The sequence below is a fragment of the Lissotriton helveticus genome, chromosome 1_1, assembly GCF_964261635.1.
Source record: "Lissotriton helveticus chromosome 1_1, aLisHel1.1, whole genome shotgun sequence".
NCBI classification, from domain to species: Eukaryota; Metazoa; Chordata; class Amphibia; order Caudata; family Salamandridae; genus Lissotriton; species Lissotriton helveticus.
In genome coordinates, this window is record NC_136057.1 from 1,384,595,143 (window position 1) to 1,384,618,786 (window position 23,644).

The window sequence follows — 23,644 nt, forward strand, 5'->3', positions numbered from 1 at the left end:
CAGGTTTGTTGGTTGCTCTCGGTTTCACAGTCTGGCAATGATGCCTGGCACTCTCCAGGAGTTGACCCCCGTTTTTATTGCAAAAATGAGCAATAGGTGCTCCAATATAAAATTTAAAAAAGTCAATACCTATCTCCATTAGGCCGGTGCCAGCATTAGCTTTACACCTTAGACCCGTGATACTTTCCATCTACCATGGGTGACCTAAAAGTATTTTTTTCTCTAGGATGTGAGGGTCAGCATTTTGTCACTGGTGCCTGCCCCTCCCCCCTACCTACAGTATGCCAGAGGCTACATTTTATCACAGGTACCCTAATACAAAGAATTACTGAAAATATGCCAAAACCAGCTGTTTGCTATGGGTGTCACTTATGCTAAAAATTACCTCTAGTGTGTCAGTAAATTGAGAAGGGCCCCTTAATCCAAGAATTCCATGTATGCGCTAGTGCCAGCATTGTGCCATGGTAGCACAAATACCAAGTGTAACCCCTTGTATGCTAGGGCCACACACTCATGCGGACTCATGCTCACTCAGACTCCCACTTCTCCATTTACCACTCAATTACACTCCCCTCCCCACTCAATGCCCCAACACTTATTCACATTCATACAAATTCTCACTCACTTTCTCACTCTCACTCTCTCATTCATTCGCAGACTTTCCCTTTTACTCATTCACTCTCATTGTTCCTCAGTCTTGTTTATTCCCACTGACTCACTCGCACATTCTTATTCAGTTGCACTTACTGTCACGCACCACTAGTCCTTACTTTTAAGGAGTGTGATTTCTCGATTAGAAACCGGAGCCCCACCGAACTAACGGGTCACACAAACAGTGGCGATCACCTTATTCTTATACTGAATATCAGATATGATTATTTTTGGTTTTTGTAAAATAGCTCAGCAGGTGGACTGCCTGCTGCAGACAGTAATGGATCTCCACGAGGCACTCTCCTCTATTCACTGCTCAATGGTTATGAAAAGAATGGCACTTGGATAATGAAAACCGACTGTTGATACTCAGGAAACATGATACCGGCGATAATTAGTGTTGATGTAAAAGTAACTGTAACCATAACGGTAAACTTTTCAAATTCCTTATGCATGATCATCATCTTCCAAAAGAATAGCCCCAGGCTGTCCAGAGAGAAGGGCAAACTAATATTCTGCCAGTCTGACTAGATTATACCACACGAGAAATAGTTTACCCATTAATTAACTAATTTCTGTCACGTTTACTCACGAGAAAATACAAATATAAATTATACTTGTGATTGCTTTGCTTAGCACAAAATCCGATTACCAGAGCAAAGGCGCACACTTTGAGAGGTGTTACAAAACTACGGTGAGCAACGTACGATGGCGCCGATTTTATGCACCTCGGGAGAATGAAGGGCTGAGTCAACATGCCACATCCATGCGCCCGGATATGCACACTCAGCATTTCCACAGCACCTTTCGACATCTCTAAGTTCAGCCATCGGACCTTCGAGGAGAGATATTAAAATACTGAGCTCATGCGCCCCGCCTTTCCTGGAAACTCACAATTAGCACTCTTAAAAGAAGTTCGTGGGAATCTTGTGAAAATTAAAATCTTAATGAAGTTTACAAATGGATCGATTTTAAAAGCGTAGGCGCCCCTTTCTGAAACACAAGTGAAACTGCTCATCCTCCAGTGAAGGAAGCAGCTCTTAGATAGACGTAATCACAGCTGTTGTTAGACTCCGCGCTCAGTAAAGAGAAGACGCTGCAGTCTGTCCTGGAGACCACTGTGCCAGTTACCCACCCCAGGACCGGTCTGGCACTGCCCTCCTTGCTTGTGTCCCCAGCTCCCCCGCTACAAGATACTCCAGGGCGACTGGTGCAAGGGCCCTTACCTTAATGGTATAGTCTCCGTTCACGGTCAGGCGCTTTTAAGCGGTTTCCTCTCAGGCTTCAAGAGGTGCAGTCTCTCCTCACAGTCCGCAGCAAGAGAAACGAAACCAACAGGATAGGGTGGAGTAGTGAACAGACCATCGGAAACAACACAGAGCTTGCTAGATGAGTTTACCTCACTCAGCAGGAGGGGCGCATGACGCAGGCCGAGGGTCCATGGTGGTTGTGCAGTGCCAGGGGTTACCTGCCAACGATGGCCACAGGGCATAAAAGTAGGTTAGGCGCGAAACCGAAACCACGGTTGTAGCACAGGAGACGCCGTCGCCGTGCACGTGCACGTTGGCTGTCCCTGCGCTGTGCTAAGAAGACACGCCGAGACGAGGTAGGGGATGTGTGTGTGTGTGTGTGAGGGGGGGGGTTCTGTGTGTATGTGCGCCCGGCGGGGGGGGGAGTTCTCTATGTGTGTGTGTGCATGTGTGTATGCGCAGCGGCGGGGGGCGGGGGGAGCGAGGGGGTCTGAATGTATGTGTGTGAGTCTGCTTCCAAGGAGCCATGGGAGACAGGAAGCGCGCGTGACCTGATCCGTTTACGAGCTCGTGCACATCACTTGTCTCCTGTCTCCCTTGACTCCTTGAAAGCAGAAACGATCACAATAGAGTTTCGCAGTGCGAAACCTAAAAATGGGAACCCTAATCGTAATAACCAACAAGGCAAGTCAGGATGGTACACGAAGGAGTGTCGTGCCAAGAAGAGAGCCCTGATACTGGCGGTGAAAAGTGGTAATGCCACCTTAATATCCACTGAACGGAAGGGCTATAAATTGGAGCTCAAAACAGCAAAGAGAGACTGGGAAGACAAGTTTTGGCAGGATCTCCGAGCTGCCAGCGGCGGAAAAAACGCAAAAGCTTTCTGGGACTTAGTTCACAAGAAGAACAGACCCCTTGATACAGTTATCACCTGTAATATAAGCGAGGACTTATGGTTTACACATTTTTCGAAATTGTATACGGCATCCGCAGTTGAAGCGTTGGATTTTGTTTTCCCACAGCCCCTAAGAGTGATGGAAAGATTCGAGGAATGTCTGTTTACTAAGATAGAAGCGGAAAGTGCAATAAAATCTTTGGTTCCACGCAAGGCGGCTGGCCCCGATGGTCTTCCGGGTGACTTGCTCCGAGCTGACATAGATGATTGGAGCACACTGATCTCTTCGGTTTTGAATGCTGCTTTGGAAGGCGCACCTTTGCCTGCCTCTTGGATGGCCGCTGAAGTGGTTCCCCTTCACAAAAAAGGCTCGAGAGATGACCCAGGGAACTACAGGCCAATCAGCCTGATCGACTGCTCACAAAAAGTTGCAGGCAAGGTTCTTTTAACAAGAATACAGCAATGGGCAGATGAGAACAGGATCCTTTCGGATTTTCAGGCAGGGTTCCGTGCTGGCACTGGAACAATTGAACAATCGCTAAGGCTTCTTATGATCCACTGGAAGGTCGTCACAATTGGGAAGGGTACATTATATCTGGCCTTCATCGACCTCCGGACGGCCTTCGATTTGGTCCCCAGAAATAAACTCTGGAAGGTTCTTAACGATCTTGGCCTGCCACCTTACCTGCTCCACCTGGTCATGAAGTTCCATGAAACCAACTACGCCCAAATTCGCTGGGGTCCCAATGGCCAAAAAACCCGAAGAATAGATGTGAACAGAGGAGTGCGGCAAGGGTGCGTTCTTGCCCCAACACTCTTTTCGCTCTATGTTAATGGGGTGGTGGACCACTTGTCAAGGATTCCAGCAGATGCCCCTCGTCTGGCAGGTCGCTCCATCCCCACCCTGCTTTTTGCGGACGATACTTTGCTCCTTTCAAAATCGCCAATGGGCCTACAACAGCTTCTCTCAGGCTTTGACGATTTTTGTAAACAAAGAGGACTCTGTATAAATACAGATAAAACAAAGTACCTTATTTTGAACCCTCCGCAAAAACTGGGCCCTCCGCCAACATTGGGCTCCGTGGCATTGGACAGGACTAAAACCTTCGATTATCTGGGCATCAGGTTGGTGGATTCCATGAAATGGGACCAGCATCTGCTCAAAATGTTGCTAAACCTAAAAAGAATAACCGGGACCCTGCTTAAAGAGCAGAGAGCAGCCTCAACTAAACCTATAGCTGCAGTATTGGACATCTACGCGGCCAGAGGAGTAAGTGCTGCCTTGTATGGGGCGGAATTATGGGGAATGTCGAACTTGAAAGACCTTACTCGAGCTGAGAATTCCTTCTTGAGAAGCTTGATGTCCCTTGGCCCGTCTGTCCCCATCTTGCCTCTGCAATTGGACATGGGCTGTCGGGCTATAGAAGATCTAGCGAAGTTACGCCCTTTGCTTCTGTGGGCTCGCATCTGGAGAGTTCCTGAACTCTCAAGTTATGCGGATGGTCTACGGGAGTTACTAAGTTCGGCAGGGTGGGCGAAAATAAAGTGGCTAACGGATATCAAAGCCTTACTTACCAATCTGGGGCTGGAAGAAGCTTGGCACCAACAGTCAGCCCCCCCCAAATCCACAATAAAACAACTTTATTGGAATTGGGTGACAAACAGAAGGAATTCCTCCACCTCGATATGCAAATCGACTAGAAACTTCATGGAGTCCAAAGATACCCCCTATAGAGAACTGTATCTGGACACCATCTCAGCCTCTTGGGAAAGGTCCCTGTACTTTAAATTCAGAATTGGTCTTCTCCCCGTAATGGAATTTACTTGCCACTGGAAAATCCCATACCAGACTGCTCCGTGGTGTCCCTTTTGCCCACAGCGCAGAGAATCTGTCCCCCACTTTTTATTCGAGTGTCCTGCATATATAGTTCCACGGTCAAAATGGCTCAAACCCATGTGTCGTACTCTGGGCACTAGGCATTGCAACGTGGCCTTAAGAATTCTTTATTCGGACACTCGTACTTTTTACGCATGTGCCACCTCGAAGTACCTTGGGTGGGCATGGCGAATCCGGTCAAAAAGACTTAGGCAAATTGTTTAATTACACTTTTTACCATGGTCTGTTTTAAACTAAATGCTTATTTTTAAAACCTATAGATCCATTTTCTGATAGCAGAAAGTTACGGTTTATTTTAAATGTACTGAAAAGTATTTTTTTATTGATTGTATGCTTTTTAAGATATTGTTATATGTCGAAATAAAGCCTTTTTGACTGACTGACTGACATATTCCATAACCTGTGAGAGCTCCTCTCTACTCACCAGGCAATTAACAGAACAAAAAACCATGCCACCCGTGCCCTTGACCAACAATGTCCCGTTCAATAAAATATATATATTCTCTCTACACATAAGAGATTTGACAAAAACAGTGCTTAGTGATCTATGGGATGGCCCTGCTCTGTAACCTGCACCATCTATTGTCATCTATTGCTGCGGCGGCTATTCCGCGGCAGCGCTAAGGGGGAGGCGGGGCCGCGCAGCAGTCCCGTGCTCGTGACCGAACCGCTCCGTCACGGCTCGCGGGTGAGCTGTGCTTATGACGGAACGGTTCCGTCACGGCCCCGCCCACCTAATAGAATCTTCAGCACAGGCGCGGAATTCGCGCCGCACAGGCGCGGTGAGCGGGCCGTGAAGGAACTGTTCCGTCACCAGCACAGCCCACCCGAGGCTCGTGATGGAACGGTTCCGTCGCGAGCATGGGAGGGGTTAATTACATGCGGAGTGAAGAGGCATATTCCTTTGCATACTAGGGAATTGATATGATTTTTCAACGGATCTTCAGACAAACCATCTCCTCTAGTCCCTTTTGTAGGATTCTGGTTTCCTCACATCTACTTCTGACAAGCTTATTCAATGGTGCAGTGGTATCAGAGTGTTGTCTGAGAAAACATCATGGAGAATTTTGAGTGCGTGAGCCTCTTGAGGGCTGTGCAGTTTACCATCGAGTTACGGTATATACAATCAGCTGTGAAAGGTGCGACATGTTACAGTTCCTGCTTTGACGCCATATTTTTACTTTCCTTCTCCTGCAGAAGAAGCTTCCTCTCATGTCCCTGTGCACCGCCATGGTGGAAAGCATGAACGAGCTGGATCCTGACTCCATCCTCCGGTGAGTGTTGCTCCTGTACAGCAGGCCTGATGTCATCCCACCACAATGTGCTTTTAATTCCGACCAACCAAACTACTGTGGTCATGATATTGGCTACCAACATCTTGTCATGTTAAGTAGATGTGATTTAAGAACAGTAAATACATACTTCCCTATATATATATATATACTTATCCTGACCATATATTCAGTGGCAATGGTAGCCCTAAATTCTTAATGGAGAAAATAAATGAATGAGTACCAGAATGTAGGCAAAAGACGGTCCTGGAGGAGCTACTCTCATCTAACATGGGAGAACTTTGGAAAACCAAGACTGTTTTGGCCACCTTCCTTTGACATGAGAAAAACCTTTGGAAAGGGACTGGATAGGCTGCTTGCATCTTCGATAGAAGAGGAAAGATTTAAATGCCTCATGGAATGCAAATTACACTGAAATATCTGTGATGTACTGTGGGTACTCTTTGTTATATTGTAATATGGTGAACGTGTTGATAAACTGGCATGAATAGCGGTAATGTGCCATCTCCTTGTAAATATGTGATTGTATATGCTTAATACTGTAAGTTCCTAAGACCATGTGCTGTGCTGTTATTTATACTTAATAAAATTCAATAAAAAGAAAAAAAAATGGAATCAAACTAACCACATGAGATATATGGAAGGTAACTCAGGATCAGGATTGTCACTTAATTCAGATCATTTATTCATCTCAGAACGCGTTTCTCTTTCACAATGTTAGTGCAGCTGACATGGGCTTTTAAGATTTTGGCGTACACCAATTTATTGTCAACAATGCCTAAATTGGGGTTACTTCGCCAAATTTGTGTACTGGTGGTTGCTGGTGGTGGGCAGAGAGGATCTAGTTTTTGGGTACTTGGACTTACGGTTTGTCGTCAGTGGTTGACCCAGAGAAAGACGAAAAAGGGATGACAAAGGCAGAGGTGAAAGATGGGAAAAGAATGGCAAAGGGAAAAAGCAGGGATGAAGACTGAGATAAAGAGACAGGTAGTGTAGGCTAATGGAAGAAAGAGGCATGGGGTGAAAGCCAGACTATGCTGCATTGGTATTTGGTATCCCTACATTCGGCTGCTCTGGCGGTGAACCACTAAGAAAATTGTGGGCCCCTGCACTTATTTATTTTTATATATTTATTTGCTTTTTTACAGCATAAGCACTTTTTGATAGACAATGGAACTGAAACGTTGTTGTAATGCCAGTGCTGGGAAGTGGGCACTGTCATGACCAGTAAGATTGTGGAGTTTCATCAGTAATCACCCCTACCGGTAACTTGTGACAGTGATAGGAATTGGCATGTATCTGCTGTAGCTTTTGTGGAGCTCTTACAAGCAGGGTGTACTTTACTTCTGTTGGATGAGGGATAAGAGAAGGCTTGCCTTTTGTTTACTTGTGTTGTAACAAAATGCTAGGCCTTTGTTAGAGAATAAAAACAGCATTAAAATAATAACTAGATGGTGTAGAGTATAAGAGCGGTGAGTGAAGACTCACATTACAGTGCAATAGATCATAGAAAGTATATGAATGGCGGGGTGACTACTTTAGAGTTTTCAGCATCAAGGCATCAGCTTGAGGGAGGCTGAGGACCCCTTCTGGGTGGAGAAAAGCTCTGGAGGCTGCTTTGAAAGTGTTTATATAGCTGGTCACACCTAGGTCAACTATGACTCCCCAATGACGAGGAAGATTGGACCAAGCCTGGTTCTCACTGAGGAAAGGGGAAGCTGGAGCAGGACTGCTGCTCACTGAGGAAAGGGCAGACTGTGACAAGGTTGTCACTCACAGAGGACAGGGTAGCCTGGGCAGTACTGAAGATCACTGAATCAAGACCAGGGCATAGGACAATGTGGCACACTTTCAAAGGAAGGTGCGTAGATGAAAGGGAAGGAACACTGTTTAACATATAACCTTGTCTCTCTGTCCTTTAACCTCCCCTCTATTCCTCTCTTACAGGAGGACACTCGAACTGACCTACTGGACAGAAAGCAAACTGGCCCGTGACCTCGCCGCCTACGAGCTCTCCCTGGAGAAGGACGTGGTGCAACCTTTGCAGAAGCTAAGCGAGGTATCCGTTCTTCTCAAAGCACCTTTGGCCATCTTCCCCCTGCCTTTACAGCTCACACGCCTATGTACACACATCTCAACTCCCATCCTACTCCAAAAATGGAATGACCCTACTGCGCTGTGCCTCATTGTTGGAGAAATGTGCCCTTGAGGGATATCTAAGCGTTGGCTAGACTCCATTGGTGGAGGATTGCGTGTGTTTGAGGGTGGGCTTAACACAGATTGACCCCACTGACAGAGTTATGCGGGGGACAGAGAAAAGCCCCCTCGAGAATGCAACTAACTAAAGCTCAAATTCTGTCCTTAAATATGGGGAAAAAATGTGTAAAAAATAAATAAGTGCAGCGGCCTACAATGTTTCGGAGAAGCCTGCCAAGGTGCTGCTCAGTTTCGGTGTAGCTGCATACCGAGGGGGTCTAGTATTGATTTCAGTTCATGCCTTTTTCTTCGATCACCCTAAACTTCTGGTCTCTTCTTCTCATTCTTGAAGGTTCTTTTTAATTCTGGAGTCCCCATTTCTCGCTGTTTTGCTATCTTTCTCTTCTTCATACTTTCTCAATTTTCTGCCTTCTGTTTTGCTCTATCTGGGTCACACTCTGCTGATGAAAAATAAATCCCAGTTCCCAAGCAAGATGCTGGTGCATACCACCTGCAATCGCAGGTCCAAATTTAGTCTTGCTTGAGCCCCTTTTGTTGCTATATTATGCTATGTAATGCTAAACTCCGTGCAGTGCAAAAGCTCAATGTACTGGTAGAGGTTTATGTTATGTTATTATATCTCATGCTATGCTATGTTATATTATCTGGACTCCGGATTTCCTGATGATGGAATTGCATGAGCTTGTGGGTGACCCAAAGGGGGATCAGGTTTAGTGAGCATACTAGTGAGCTTGATAGCTGTGTCTCAGAGTTTGTTCGCTAGTATGTATGTGCTGTTTGACACTTGGAAAGATTTGTCCATTCTAATTTTGTATGTATTTCCTTTTCCTGTGACGAGGAGAGTACGAGTGGTGGAGAGTTCCCCTTTCTGCAGACCTGGGTCAGGTTCTGTCTTAGAAGACACCATTGTTTCCTAATTTAATTCTGCATTTGGTGTTTTTTTTTTATTTCAGGAAGAACTTCCGGGCATCTTGAAGCGCAAAAAACAACTCCAGAAGCTGATCACCGACTTCAATAACGCCAAGGCCAGGTGAGGCTCTGCTGTGTACAACTATGGCGTGTGGGTATCAAGCACTTAGATGGGTGTCGGGCACTGATTTCTCTGAGATCATCATTCAACCCTGCACATCTACCCCAGTGTGTTTTGTTGATGATTTTGTTCTTGTTCCTTTCTTCCTTGATACCCTCATCCAGGTACAACCAAGCTCTGAGGTCTTCTTCAACCGGAGTTGGCATTGGCACGGTGGCTGGCACCGGAGGGGCCTCTAGGTTGGAGATGCTGAAGGAGGAAGAAGAGGACTTGAAGAGGAAGCTGGAGCAGTGCAAGGTTGGCACATGTCTTCCAGGGGTTATTAGTGGGAGCCCATCTAGAAGAGACCAAGGGGAAAAGTCCATCATTTGTTTGCCAGACGTGGGTCAAAATCGTCACCCACAGGATTATTCGTATTTAGTTTCCATGGTCTGTAGCGAGGACGGATTTGTTTTTGGTACAGGTTGTTATTAACCATATTTCAATGGAGATGGGTATGTTGGTTTTGGTTGTACCCATGTTCTTGTTGTCTAGGCTGGCTCTGATCATTATGACTGCAGCGTTTAACTATGGGTGGTAACCATATAATCTCCTACCATCCAAAATCCTGACAAAGCCAAGTTATCCTTGGCGTAAGACAGATGTTCTCTTCTGCCCCAAAAAAGTTGAAGTTCACATTTTTAAATGTATTTTACGTACTTGCCCAACAGTAAAGACAAAATCAAATACATTCACTGCATTTGTCGAAGAGTTTTGCTTCACTGGTTTGTAGAATGCCACATCAACTGCCTTATCCACATAGCAGAACATTTAAAGCAACTTGTAACAAGGTTATACAATACTGCAAACATTGGCAAAGCCAATTGGTCTGGCGTTTACTGCCAGTCTTTTTGCTTTGTCCTGGCTTGTTTTGCTTTGTTATGGTATGTGTAAAACTTTGCTATTTTACTGCTGGGTACTCGACCACATATTAAAAAAATACTAAAAGCAAACGTTTTTATTTGGTCTCGAAAAGCACACAGTCATAGTAGTCCCTGTCACTCAAGGGAACTAGTTGATGGTGCGGATGTGCATAATGTTGTCACTCACCGTATAGTTAGCCAATGGCTGAAGTGGGCTGACCTATTGCTCCATGATATAAGCTGTAGTGGGTGGAAGAAAATGTGCATCACACAACAAAAGACTAATGGATTAAGAGTGCTAGCTGATAGTATATTACATGCATAATGTTAGTAAAATCAAGAGTTTGGATAACACTAGACTTAGAAATAACCTAAATATAAGTATTTAGCATACAATCACGCATGCATCATTGGAAATGTAATTTAAACCAAAGGAAGTAAAGTTTTCAAAACTTTTCAGAAGAAAGCATGATATTTTGATAACCTGAGGTAAAGGGGCAAGTAGTTATAAGTTTCAGTCCTTTTGGCAGATGGAGTACCACCTCTAAATGTTTACAGCACATATGATCCATCCGTTTATGCTAAAATAAATGCTCTTGCAAACAGCCTGTGTGTTTAACGGGAACACAGGATCTACTGTGTACACTTCCGTGTGTGTGTGTACCGTTGACTTCTATCGAGGTGTTCCCAGTTCTAGCATTGTAAGATTAAAGTTATGTTACCCTACTCCGGAAGGTGTTTGATTGAAGGCCCACCACTTTGATGTTCACATCAATGTAAATAAACCAAACTAGTGTGTAAGTTCAACCCCTTCCTTTCCTGACTGGCTCACTAATCTACCTGTCATTGCCATCTTGGTTTATTTGGCCATACAAGATTGTACACATTTCACCTCTGGAGATTACCCAAATTAATTTCCCTGTGATGCCCATGCTCCCTGATAGCCTTTAGCCATTACTACTGGGTAGAAGGACTTCGGCGTTGGCTCTGCCATCGCATCAGCTCTGACATCATACATAAGAATGTTAATAATAATAGCAATAATATTGGGACCATACTATGAGCACAAGGTCGGATGGAAGGATGGATGGACCGCTGAACATACAGGCTACTTCTCCGATGATCTTATTGATGATGCGGGATCTTGACATTGGTTGGTAAGCTAATGATGTTGGTGAGGCTGGTGTCCCCTCCACAGTGATGCTGGCAGCAGGAATGGTCACAAAAGGCCTATGACATTGATCTTGGAGAAGGGGTGAGCATTGACTGTTACTCCAGTATTGGAACTTTCATAGAGTCCCATAGCTTGTATCATTCCCCGTCGTCGGAATGGGAGTCTCGGTAAATGAAAAAAATTACATAGCAGTAGGTACAAAAGAGAAAGAAAAGGCCTAGGCCTCATCTAATTTTGTAGCATATCCACCTCTTTTTGTAAAAGAGACCAAACTAATGCAACAACGAATCAGATTAGCCTCACCCATTAGAACCTTCCTGAGAGAGCCTCAGAGCCCCAGATTTTCTACTGCACGTTGTGCTAAGGGAGTCTCCACGGATCTCTACTCAGATTTCTCCTCAACTTTGGATTTCATCTGTTTTTCTCTACAGTTCTCTTCAGGATGTCAGACAAGAAGAAGAAAGCTTTGTTAGAAGCCTGTGCCACTTGTTCTAAGAAGAGGCTTTATGTTGAGGACAAGCATAAGGACTACATTTATTGCTTGTACCCTGACCACAAGGCCACTGACTGTAAGATCTGTCAGACCTTCTCTTCCAAGACCCTGAGAGACCGCGATAGACGTTTACTGACCTGGTTGCAGACCTGCGGGGGGCTTATCATCTCGTCAGAGTCCGGAAGGGTGACGAATGGAAGACCGCCTTCCAGACCAGGTTCGGCCTTTTCGAGTACCAGGTCATGCCTTTCGGACTCTGCAACGCCCCCGCAGCGTTCCAGTATTTCATAGATGAGGTGTTAAGGGACCACGTAGATGTCTTCTGTATTGTCTATATCGACGATATACTGATCTATTCACAGAACATCACGGAACACGCCCAGCATGTCCGGACTGTCCTCCAGCAATTGGAAAGACACCGTCTTTATGTGAAACTAGAGAAAAGCGTTTTCCACACTACCGCTGTTGAGTTCCTGGGACATATCATCACTCCTGCCGGTATACAGATGGACACCAAAAAAGTGGAAGCCATCTTACTATGGCCAACTCCAACCTCCGTGAAAAGCGTCCAGAGGTTCCTAGGGTTCTCTGACTACTACCGCCGCTTCATCACAGGTTTCTCCGGGATGGTTGCTCCTATCACTCGACTACTACGCAAAGGTTTCCCCTATCGTTGGGATGCAAAAGCAGAAAACTCGTTTCAGGAATTGAAAAAGCGATTCACTACAGCCCCCGTTAGGACACACCCAGACATTGAACTGCCATTCGTAGTTCGAGGCTGATGCCTCACAGGACGCATTGGGGGGCGTGTTGACACAAAGAGATACCAGTACAGGGCTCTTACATACTGTGGCTTTCTATTCCAAAAAACTTCAACCCGCTGAGCGCAATTACACGGTATCTGATCGGGAACTGTTGGCCATAAAAAAGGCATTTGAGGAATGGCGCCACTACCTGAAAGACGCCAAACACCCTGTGACCATCTACACGGATCACAGGAACCTCCAATTCCTACGCTCAGCACGCGCTCTTACATCCAGACAACTGCGTTGGACCTTGTTTTTCAACGAATACAACTTCACGATCACATACAGACATGGGAAGGAGAACGCCAAGGCGGATGCACTTTCCCGACTGGAGGAAACCGACGACACCTTACCCATTAACAAGCCAGTTTCTATCATTCCAGAACATCGCTTCCAGGGGGTTGTTTTGTCTTCGGAGTTCCTGACTCAGCTACAAAAGGACGTAAGCCAGACTAATCCGGCTGTCTTGGCAGGAGCACATGAGGGTATGACCAACGAGAACGGGTTCTTGTTCAGAGATAACCGGTACTACCTACCAATGGTGGCTCGTCAACAACAAGCACTGTACATGTGCCATGATCATGTCCTTTCCAATCATCGAGGATACCATAAAACCCTAGACCTGATACAGAGACATTTCTGGTGGCCTACCATGGAAGCCGACGCAAGGACCTACGTTGCTCGTTGTGCTATTTGTGTACAAGGGAAGAACAGGTCAGAGCCCCCTACAGGGCAGCTACATCCCATTCCTGTTCCTCCGTATCCGTGGCACACCGTGTCCATGGATTTTGTAGTGGAACTCCCACTCACCAGATCGGGATACACCACAGTTCTTACCATCGTGGACCACCTCTCAAAGATGGCTCATTTCATGCCACTGAAGAAACTGCCTTTGGCAGCCGAGTTGGCTGTGTTTTTTCTGCATAACGTGGTTCGCCTCCACGGCATCCCTCGGTGGCAATAACAGACCGGGGTTCGCAATTCGTGTCCCGCTTCTGGAACGAGGTATGCAAGACTATGGATATGGACGTGTGCCTGTCTTCTGCGTACCATCCCCAAATGGATGGACAAGCCGTGAGGACCAACCACACCATGGAACAGTACCTCCGCTGTTTACTGTTGGTGGTGGAAAAGGATTGGGCAGAAGTACTGTGGATGGTGGAATACGCATACAATAACAGCAAGCATTCGGCCATCGGCATGTCTCCTTTTTATTGCCTCCAGAGAAAACATCCCCATACCACGGCTTGGGAGGAACCCCAGAACAGCCCCTTGCCCACGGTTCAGGCATATCATGGAACACTGTGCGACCTCTGGCAACAAGCCCTGTTCGAGTTGGCCAAAGCCAAGGAAACCTACAAGATGCATGCTGACAAACACCGGCTGCAGGAACCCGAATACCGGAAAGGGGACAGGGTGTGGCTCTCCATTCGACACCTCAACATGCACGGCCCCAAGAAACTGTTGCCTCGCTTTTTGGCACCGTATGTCATTGAGAATACACCCTGTCTTCCACGTCTCTCTACTGCGTGCTGTTCACCCTGACTGTAATATTCCTTCTCCTCCCTCTCCGGTGCTTGTTGAAGACCATCTGGAATAAAAGGTCAGGGCTATATTGGGATCTCGTCGCACCAGAGGGAAGCTCTATTACCTGGTAGACTGGAAGGGGTATAGGCCGGAGGAACGGTCCTGGGAGCCCTTGTCACATGTACGCCATGCTCCCAAGTTAGTCCGGGCCTTTCATGTCAGTCACCCACTGAGCCCTCGCCCTGCCATCCCTGTCTGATCCCGAGGTTGGGTGGGGGATCTGTCTTGGGAGGGGGTACTGTCAGGGTTGCGGCGTTTGGCCGCTCTGCGTATCCCCAACACACATGCAGAGTACCTCTATCCTCACTTCCGGGGGGGAAGTCGATTTGCGGTCTAGCTTCCGGGGGAACTTCATAAACACCGCGGTTCCCGCCGGCTTGGCGCTTCGAATTCGCGCTGAATGTCCTGGCTGTTGCTGCCTTCCACGGATCGTCTGCCCTATCAGGTACCCTGAGGTCGTACCTGCCTGCCGCGACCTCGTATTGCCTTGGTGCAGTTTTGGTAACTATCCTACTTTTTGCCGCGCTGGAGCACTTTCCCTGCCATCTTACACGCATCGCGCTGGAGCACCTAACCTGCCATTTTGCACGCATCGCGCTGGGGAGCCTAACCTGCCATTTTGCACGCATCGCGCTGGGGCGCCTAACCTTGCCTAACTACTCCGCGCTGGAGCGCTATCCGCTTGGAAGGGGTTGACATTGCTTGACATTGTTTTTGTTGTATGCCCACACTGCGCTGGAACACTTACCTTGTCTATCAACGCTTATAGTGCTGAAGTACTTTTTCTTTGCCAACCACGCCACGCTGGAGCACTACACATGTGGGTGGGTTGACTTTCATTGCGCAGGAGCGCTTTCCTTTGTTTTTTGCCTCATTGCGCTGGAGCGCTTTCCTTTGTTTTTTGCCTCATTCGCGCAGGAGCGCTTTCCTTTGTTTTTTCCTATTTGCGCAGGAGCGCTTTCCATGGTTTATGTCTTTATCGCGCATGAGCGCTTGTATTTGTATTGCTGACTACGCTGGAGCACCATTACCTTTCTCCTTGCTAAAGATGATTTCCTGAGACTTGGTGCTTCAGCCGCCAGGTAGCTATTCCTCTGATTGTGTGTAGAGGGGTACGTAGGAGTGGGTAGGGTAGGTTTCATCCTAACTGGGTCTTCCTTTGTCTCCCTGTCTCTTGACTGGGGTAGGAGCTGGAGTCCATGGTCCTACCCCAGTCAAGAGACATTTCTTCCTGATACCATGGGCTCCTTCCCATCATCTTTAGCTTCCTTCCCTGGTCCCATCTCATCCCAGCTGGGTACATCTGTTCTCCACGGGATAAGGTGGGTACGGGGGCGTTTGCTCTTGTCGTCTCTGCGAGATTACTCCACAAGCAAAGGTAAGCCTTGTGGGGTACCTGACAATCGGATCCTATAGATTCTCCTCCAGCGGACATCGGAGGTTTCCATAAGCTGATGGAAAGGACTTCCAAACTGTTTGATCTTCCCATTCCAACTGTACAATCGGAATGTTTCCTTTATGATTTTAAGGAGCCTTACAGAAAGTCTGTCTGTTCAATCCTGATTGTGGAACATATATGGAATGAGGGGATAAAGGTAATGCAGTCTCCAGCTACCGTCATACCTGTTCTCCGGCGACTGGAGATGAAATACAAGGCTCCAGAGGTTGGTCCTGCTTGCCTGGTTGGTCAACCGAAGCCAGACCCTGTCATCTCTCAGGCGGCCCAAAGGAAGTCAAAAAATCCGTTGGCGCCCCTTACCACACCACCGGATAAGGAGGGTAGGCGTCTAGGAAATGTGGGAAAAAGGTTTTGCTCTATGTCCAGTCTCCTTGTAAAGGCTGCCAATGTATTAGCAATTTTGGGACGATATGATCGCCAAATGTGGTGCGACTTAGCTCCGTATATGGACCAGCTACCAGATGGTTCTAAGGCTGACGCAAAGAAGATCCTGGATGAAGGGGAACGGTCTTCTTTAGAGATCACCGATTGCGCAATGGACATTGTCACCACTGCTTTCCGCTCTTTGGCAGGTGCTGCTGTCCTTAGACGGCAAGGTTGGCTTCGGGCCACCTGAGTTCAAAATAAAATCTTAGATCTGCCATTTGATGGGGAAATGCTTTTTGGAAAGCATGTGGACGACGTGCTGCAGGATATTAAGAAGGACACCGAAACGGCAAGGTCCCTTAGGACTTGGCAATACTGCAAAGTACCTTTCCGTGGGGCAAGAGGGAGAGGTTTTTCTACTTACAGAGGAGGATACCAACAGCAGCGACACTCCTCCTATTCGCAGCAATCACAATCATACAGACCCCAGTACTCTCAACGCCAGGGCCAATCGGCATCTCTCTCTCACCAGCCTTCAAGAGGACGACAGGGGAGAGATTCCTCTAAGCTCTACTAGCGGCTTCCCGACTCTGTCTACTGTTCCTTCAACCCCTGTAACACCAGTAGGGGGCAGGATATCTCAATTCCTCCACAACTGGGAAATCATCACATCGGGTCGGTGGGTTCTCAATATCATCCGGTTTGGCCACACGCTAGAGTTTCAACACCTTCCACCATCCAGAGCCCCTCGCGCCACCGAATCTAAACATCTACACCTTCTACGTCTAGAACTGCTTCTCAAAGGAGCGATAGAACCGGTACCTCTGTCCCAACGAGGCAAATGATTCTATTCCCGGTTCCTCCTCGTTCGCAAGACAGTCAAAAAATGGCGCCCTATCTTAGTCCTGAAGGAGCACAACACCTATACCATAAAACTCTTGTTTCGCATGGTACCCTTTCAGGACATTTTGTAGCTTTTCAATCCAGGCGATTATATGGCCACTCTGGATCTCGAGGACGCATACTTCCATGTTCCTATCCACCCGGCCCACAGGAGGTTTATACGCTTCTCAGTATCCAATAGCCATTTTCAATTCAAGGTCCTGCCTTTCGCACTCAGATCCGCACCACGGATTTTCACTAAGGTATTGGCCCTGTTGGCAGTGTTTCTCAGAAAACAATCGCTAGAAGTTTTCCTTTACCTAGACGATTGGTTGGTGAAAGCGCCATCTTCTCAGCCAACTACAAGAGCAGTCGAAAGTTGCATTCAACTTTTCAATCATCTGGGACTTCAACTCAACAAGGTCAAATCAGTCCTCTGTTGTTCCAGGTCGGCCAAGTGTCTAGGGGCCATTCTGGACACAGCTTGTTGCAAGGCTTTTCCATCAGAAGAAAGACCGAACAGACTGATTTCCTCCGCCCGTCGATTACAAACAAGACGGTCTCTGTCTGTTCGCCTATACAAATCTCTTCTAGGATCAATCTCATCTTGCATTCCCTTAATTCCACATTACAGGCTTCGTATGTGCCTGCTCCAGAAGCAACTGGACATGCAGTGGCGCCAAGCGGAAGGATCATTCAACAACAAGATATTCACCCTTCCTCTTATGAAAGAGGCGGTCAGCTGGTGAATGATCAAGGATAATATCTCAAAGGGTCTCACTTTCACAGTTAGGCCAGCTCCTTTGATACTGACCACGGACGCCTCTCTAGAAGGCTGGGGAGTTGTCGTCTTCAAGTGAGCGGCCACTGGAGGCCCAAACAGCGCACTCTCCACATCAACCTTATGGACTCAAGGCGATTCGACTGGCCTTACAGGCTTTCCTTCCAAAAATACGAAATTCCACCATCCTGGTCCTTACAGACAACTCGACGGCCATGCACTATGTGAACAAACAGGGTAGAACAAGGTCTCAGCTGCTCTCCAAGGAAGCCCAAGGGGAGTGGGTGATTCAGCACCAAATCGCTCTTTCGGCCGAACATCTTCCGGGTACCCTCAACACGACCGCAGATACATTGAGTCGTCTGAAGTCGGTCTGTCACGAGTGGGAATTGGACCAGGGCACTCTCGAGAAGGTTTTCAATCGTTGGGGTACTCCGTCTATAGACCTGTTCGCCACTCAAGAGAACAGGAAATGCCACATTTACGCAAGCAGGGAACACCATTAAGGGTCGTTGGGGAATGCGCTTTTGATGGCCTTGTCAAAGTGCACTTGTTTACGCCTTTCCTCCAATTCCCCTAATTCCAAGACTGCTCAGGAAACTCAAAGCAGAACCCTGCACAATGATTCTAGTAGCACCGGCGTAGACCTGCCAGTTCTGGTTCACAGAGCTTCTCCTGCTCTCCCAGGATCATCCAATTATTCTGCGGCCAATTCCCTCTCTATTGACAATGTCCCAGGGCCAGGTGGTGCATCCAGATCCGAGCTCACTTCTGTTGACTGCGTGGCTCCTGAGCACCGAGAGTTTCAAAACTTAGATATTTCTCAAGAATGTAAAGAAGTGCTAGCTCAGGCCTGTGCACCAAGTACGAATAAGACCTATCGTTCCAAGTGGAAACGTTTCTGTTTGTGGTGCCGCCGAGAGAACATTCATCCTTTCTCTTCTGCTCCTCATCAAATCTTACCTTACATTTTGTCTCTGGCCAAGTCAGGTCTGGCCCATTCTTCTATCAAGGTGCACCTGGCTGCTATCTCTAGATTCAGACAGACGGTTTCTGGTCCTTCCCTCTGGTCGGCGAGGATTGTCAAACAATTTTTGAAAGGACTCTTTATAGTTTTCCCTCCGGTTAGACCTCTGCATCCCATGTGGCATCTCAACCTGGTTCTTGCTCAACTCATGAGACCTCCGTTTGAGCCTATTCATAGAGCGGATCTTAAATTTCTTTCATGGAAAGTGGCCCTCCTTCTCGCTTTAACATCAGCCAGGAGGGTTGGGGAACTTCAAGCTCTCTTTATAAAGGATAGTTTCTTACAGTTCAAGAAGGACACTCTTATTCTGAGGACAAATCCGAAATTCATCCCGAAAGTACCTTCGGATTTTCATCTGAATGAGCCTGTCATTCTAAAATCTTTTTTCCCTCGACCTTCAACTCCAGCGGAGAGGTCTCTTGATTCCTTGAATGTCCAAAGATGTTTAAAATTCTATCTCCAGTGCACCAAGGACTTCAGGAAATTGACTCAGCTCTTTGTCGCTTTCAGTGCACCTCGCAAAGGTCTTCCCCTTTCGAAGCAAGGGGTTGCACGTTGGATTGCCAGCACGATTCACTTCTGCCACCAAGCGGCTGGTAAGCCCCTTGAAGGGCGAGTCTGGGTGCACTCCCAAAGATCAGTTTCAGCATCTGCGGCTCCTTTCGCTGGAGTGCCGATCAAGGACATTTACAGGGCGGCTCCATGGAGCAATGTCCATACCTTCACTAAGCATTACTGCTTAGACTCTTCCACGCAGAGTGAGGCGGCAGCGGGACAGGCAGTCCTGAGGAACCTCTTCCAGTGAGCAGTGAGCTTTCCCTTCTAACCCTCCTTCCTGTTATTGCTATTGCACATTTTGTATCAAAAGATGTTTACTGACTAATGTTTGAAATGTCTGGTGATTACTTATGAGAATGTAGCTGCAAAGTTATTCCAGTGTTTATCTCACAAAATGTGCATTTTTGCTAACTGATACAAGCTATGGGAATCTATGAAAGTTCCAATACTGGAGTAAGAAAACAAGTTACTTACCTGTAACTTTGGTTCTCCAGTATTGGTAACTTTTATAGATTTCCATGCGCCCACCCTCCTCCCCTGGGAAGCTCAGCCTTCAGCATATTTGGTTATAAGGTTACACAACGAAATCTGATTGGTTGTTGCATTAGTCGGTTCTCTTTCACAAAAAGAGGTGGATATGCTACAAAATGAGATGAGGCCTAGGCCTTTTCTTTCTCTTTTGTACCTACTGCTATGTTATTTTTTTTATTTACCGGGACTCCCATTCCGACGACGGGGAATGATACAAGCTATGTGAATCTATGAAAGTTACAAATACTGGAGAACCAAAGTTACAGGTAAGTAACTTGTTTTCATTCAGTAGATGTAGATGTTGCCTATTGAGACTCACATATCAGTCTTATATCCGTGGTGTGGCCGATGAAGAAGATTGCAGTAATGCCCAAGTTAACTACTTGATAGGCTATATTTGTTGTCCTGATGGTGGGTTTGATAGTAACAGGCAGACTTGCACTTCAACAGGTAACCATAGCGATTGTACTGATAAAGGATCTGAGAATGATGATGAAGCTTATACCAGTGGCATTGATGATACTGAAGCTGCTCTCTCCCTGACCTTTTTAGGATGAGTACCTGGCTGATCTCTACCACTTCGCCACCAAGGAAGATGACTATGCAAAGTACTTTGTTAACGTAAGTTCCGGTGTTCATATCTTACTGTGATAGGGAGACCACCTCACGGCAGGTCCTCACGGACACTGCCTCTTATCCTGAATTTTTCACCTACAAATCATTGCTTTCAGGTGGGGTTGTGTCATTAGGTGAATAGAAGCAAAACAAGGGTACAAAACCCAAAATGCATTAAGTTATTACCCAAAGGTCCAAGGCAGGTAACAGTGTCCTTAATGATCGGGAGGATGGTGGTCACCCTCTACCAGGTGGTCCCTAATACCGATGTTGTCTGTTCTACGCTTTCAATATTGTTCTTTCGCCCTGGTTTATTTGTACCCTCATTGCCTGTGGTGTGTTGTGTTTAATGGTGTCTCTGAGAAGCATGTATGATAGATCAAGTGCTTGTGTGTCTCTGTCTCACAGCTCCTGGATATCCAAGCAGAGTACCACCGGAGGTCCCTTAACTCACTGGATCGCGTCCTGACGGAGCTGAAGGAGAGCCACGGCATGACAGGTGAAGCCCACTTCCCTTTCAAGAAGATAGGGGCCCTCTATTGTAATTTTACTCTTCCTCACCTGTGTGGAGATTGGAGATAGCTAACTTATTTGCTTGACATGATATTCTGCTGTGACTCTGTTATTTGGCTATCTGATGCCACCATCTTGACAGGAATATGGTAGATGGTTCCATCTGTTTGATAAGCCACTTAAGTAGATGCAAGAGGGTTATGGGGCCGAGTTTAATAGGCTTTTTAGAATACTGATGGGGACATGGAGTGTGCTCATGCACAACCCCAAAGAGATTCTACCATCTCATGCTCTCTAAGTAATGTTCTCGTAATCACGGTTTCAGTTCAAACCAGCATAACCTTCCCTTGCTCCTCCTTACCTTTACCTTATCATTTTAGTCCTCCCACTGAGAAGGCAATGCATTGTCTAGGCCTCACTGCACGTCTCATTCCTGTACGCTTACGCTTTCTTGTTTCAGACTCCCTGCTGAAGGACAGTTCGCTGTCTGGGGTGTACGGCGTAGATCTGGAAACCCACTTGGAAAAGTTCAGCAGGGAAATTGCCCTCCCCATCGAAGCTTGTGTGATGATGCTTCTCAGCAAGGGCATGAACGAAGAAGTGAGTATGAATGCCATCAGAAGAATAAGTCTGCTAGCTGACTCTTTCCACTGTCTCTCCGCCAGAACCCCAAACATTATCCAATTCTCCATGCTAGATCTCCAAGCATTCCCAGACAGCAGACAACCCATGGTCCTTTTCACTAGATCCGAAGCATTCCCAGGACACCTTCACATAAAAATAATTCTCTTTTATACCCCATATCCAGACATGCCCAAGGAGACTGTCGTTTATTACCGTAAATCCAGTGCTTTATTTATATCGGTGTTTGCCAGTGCTTGGCACCCACACTTAATTCTTAACACCATCACTTTTTTATGACAGTTCATCACATGGTGGCGCTGTGTGCCTATTTTCACTTTAGCAATGCAATATGCGCTAAAAATAGTAATAGCAGTGCATCCACGGGCCATTGATAGACACATTTTGAAGCACTTGCAGCAGCAGTGGTTGGTGCATGCTGCAGTTGCATCCTTAGCGATACCTTGGACACGGCATTATTTTTTTTTTAGAAACTAATCACTGCATGAATCACTCACTTCAGAGTCTCAGCCGGTCCTGCAGACTCCCCCTGCTCACTACCCACAGTTTTGTTTACCAGATCTCAATTTACTTATTGATGGAGGACTTCATATATAAATCTGTGTGATTATAAATGATCTACAGATGAATATATTTAAGAAAGGTTTATGAAGAAACTTTTATGACGAAAAATTACATTTTATAGTGTACTAACAGTTATGAAGAAGACATTACTAAGAATATGAGAACTAAGACAATCATTTTAAAAACCATCATTATAATCGTAATACTTACCCCTGCCCTAACCGAGTACTAAACTTTTACCTAAACACTGTACTAACGATAGACCTAACAAATAAACAAGGAGGTTCTGGGGGCAAAAAAGGTCCAGCAAACTTGCCCCAACATATACACTGTGAAACCAAGAGGTGTGCTGTTCCTAAAGAAGAAAAGGAGGTAAGGTCCTAACCGAGGGGAGTGCTCCTATAAGAAGCAAGGGCCCCTCACACACCTGAGGGATGTCATGCTTCATCATCGGGCATTTCCTCATTGGGCCGGTGCTGCAAAACCCTACTAGCTACGCACTGAAGGGCAGTTCATAACTGGTTGTAGAAATAAGTAATATATCCAGGGCGGGAAGGACGTAAAAGGGTACACCGGCCATAGGACTTCCCGGCATCAAGTTGATGGCGACCTCACCCACCACCTCTGAGGCAGTGGTGACTTGCCACAAGGCGCTCTCTCTAAGGAACACCGTTCTGGCTGGTGTAATTTGATGAGGGTATGGTTACTTATTCCTACACACATATATGAACTGCCCCTTAGTGAGTAGTTAGTAGGGTTTTTAGGTCTTGAAGAAATGCCACGATCTTAAACACACTAGAGGGCATGAAACATGTTAACCGACATCCTTACTTAAATGCTTGATGAGGTTACTGGATCCTCCTCTTGCAAATATTGTAGGTTTTTAATCATGACATGGAAACCGCTAATTAAAGTTGGCTCAGCTGGTTCTCATAGTTATTTTTAACTCACATGCTCCCCACACTCTACTCACCTTTGTGTATATACACCTCACAGACCACACACACCTGCTTCATCATCGGCCAAGACCCCAGGAAAAAGATCTCCGGCAAAGAGCCCCCTGCTGGACCAGTTGGGCATTGTAGCGTCGGCCCAATGAGGAGCTGCCTGATGATGCCTTGGGGTGTGTGAGGGCCCTTGCTCCTTATTGGGGCACCCCTACCCCCCCCTCCCCCCCCCTTCACCCCCTGGTTAGGACCTTAACTCCTTTTCATCTTTAGGAACAGCACACCTCTTGGTTTTACTAACCATAGACCTAACACTTATGTTTAGCATGATCCCTAATCATAACCATAACCCTGTCCAAAAGCCCAACCACAACCCTAATTCGAACCCTAACTCTATTCCCAACCCAATCCTATACCACAATTTTCTCACAACCCTTACACAGTTCAAACCCTAACTCTTGAAGCCGCTCCCACCCATATCAAATCTTACAACTAAAATGAAGTGACAATGACCATAGAAAAATTGCTTCCAATGTTTAATTGATTTTCTTCATAATTACTCTTC

At 46.5% G+C, this 23,644-nt stretch overlaps 1 protein-coding gene across 1 annotated transcript in view; it reads left to right on the plus strand.

Moving 5' to 3' along the window:
- Positions 1–23,644, plus strand: part of SH3BP1 (SH3 domain binding protein 1) — a 235,619-nt gene that overhangs the window by 150,357 nt on the left and 61,618 nt on the right. Inside the window, exons 4-10 of the mRNA XM_078684037.1 lie at positions 5,891–5,967; positions 7,933–8,044; positions 9,156–9,232; positions 9,397–9,529; positions 20,351–20,419; positions 20,822–20,912; positions 21,387–21,526. Of these exons, the coding sequence (XP_078540163.1) occupies positions 5,891–5,967; positions 7,933–8,044; positions 9,156–9,232; positions 9,397–9,529; positions 20,351–20,419; positions 20,822–20,912; positions 21,387–21,526 (699 nt within the window). The remainder of the gene's footprint in view (positions 1–5,890; positions 5,968–7,932; positions 8,045–9,155; positions 9,233–9,396; positions 9,530–20,350; positions 20,420–20,821; positions 20,913–21,386; positions 21,527–23,644) is intronic.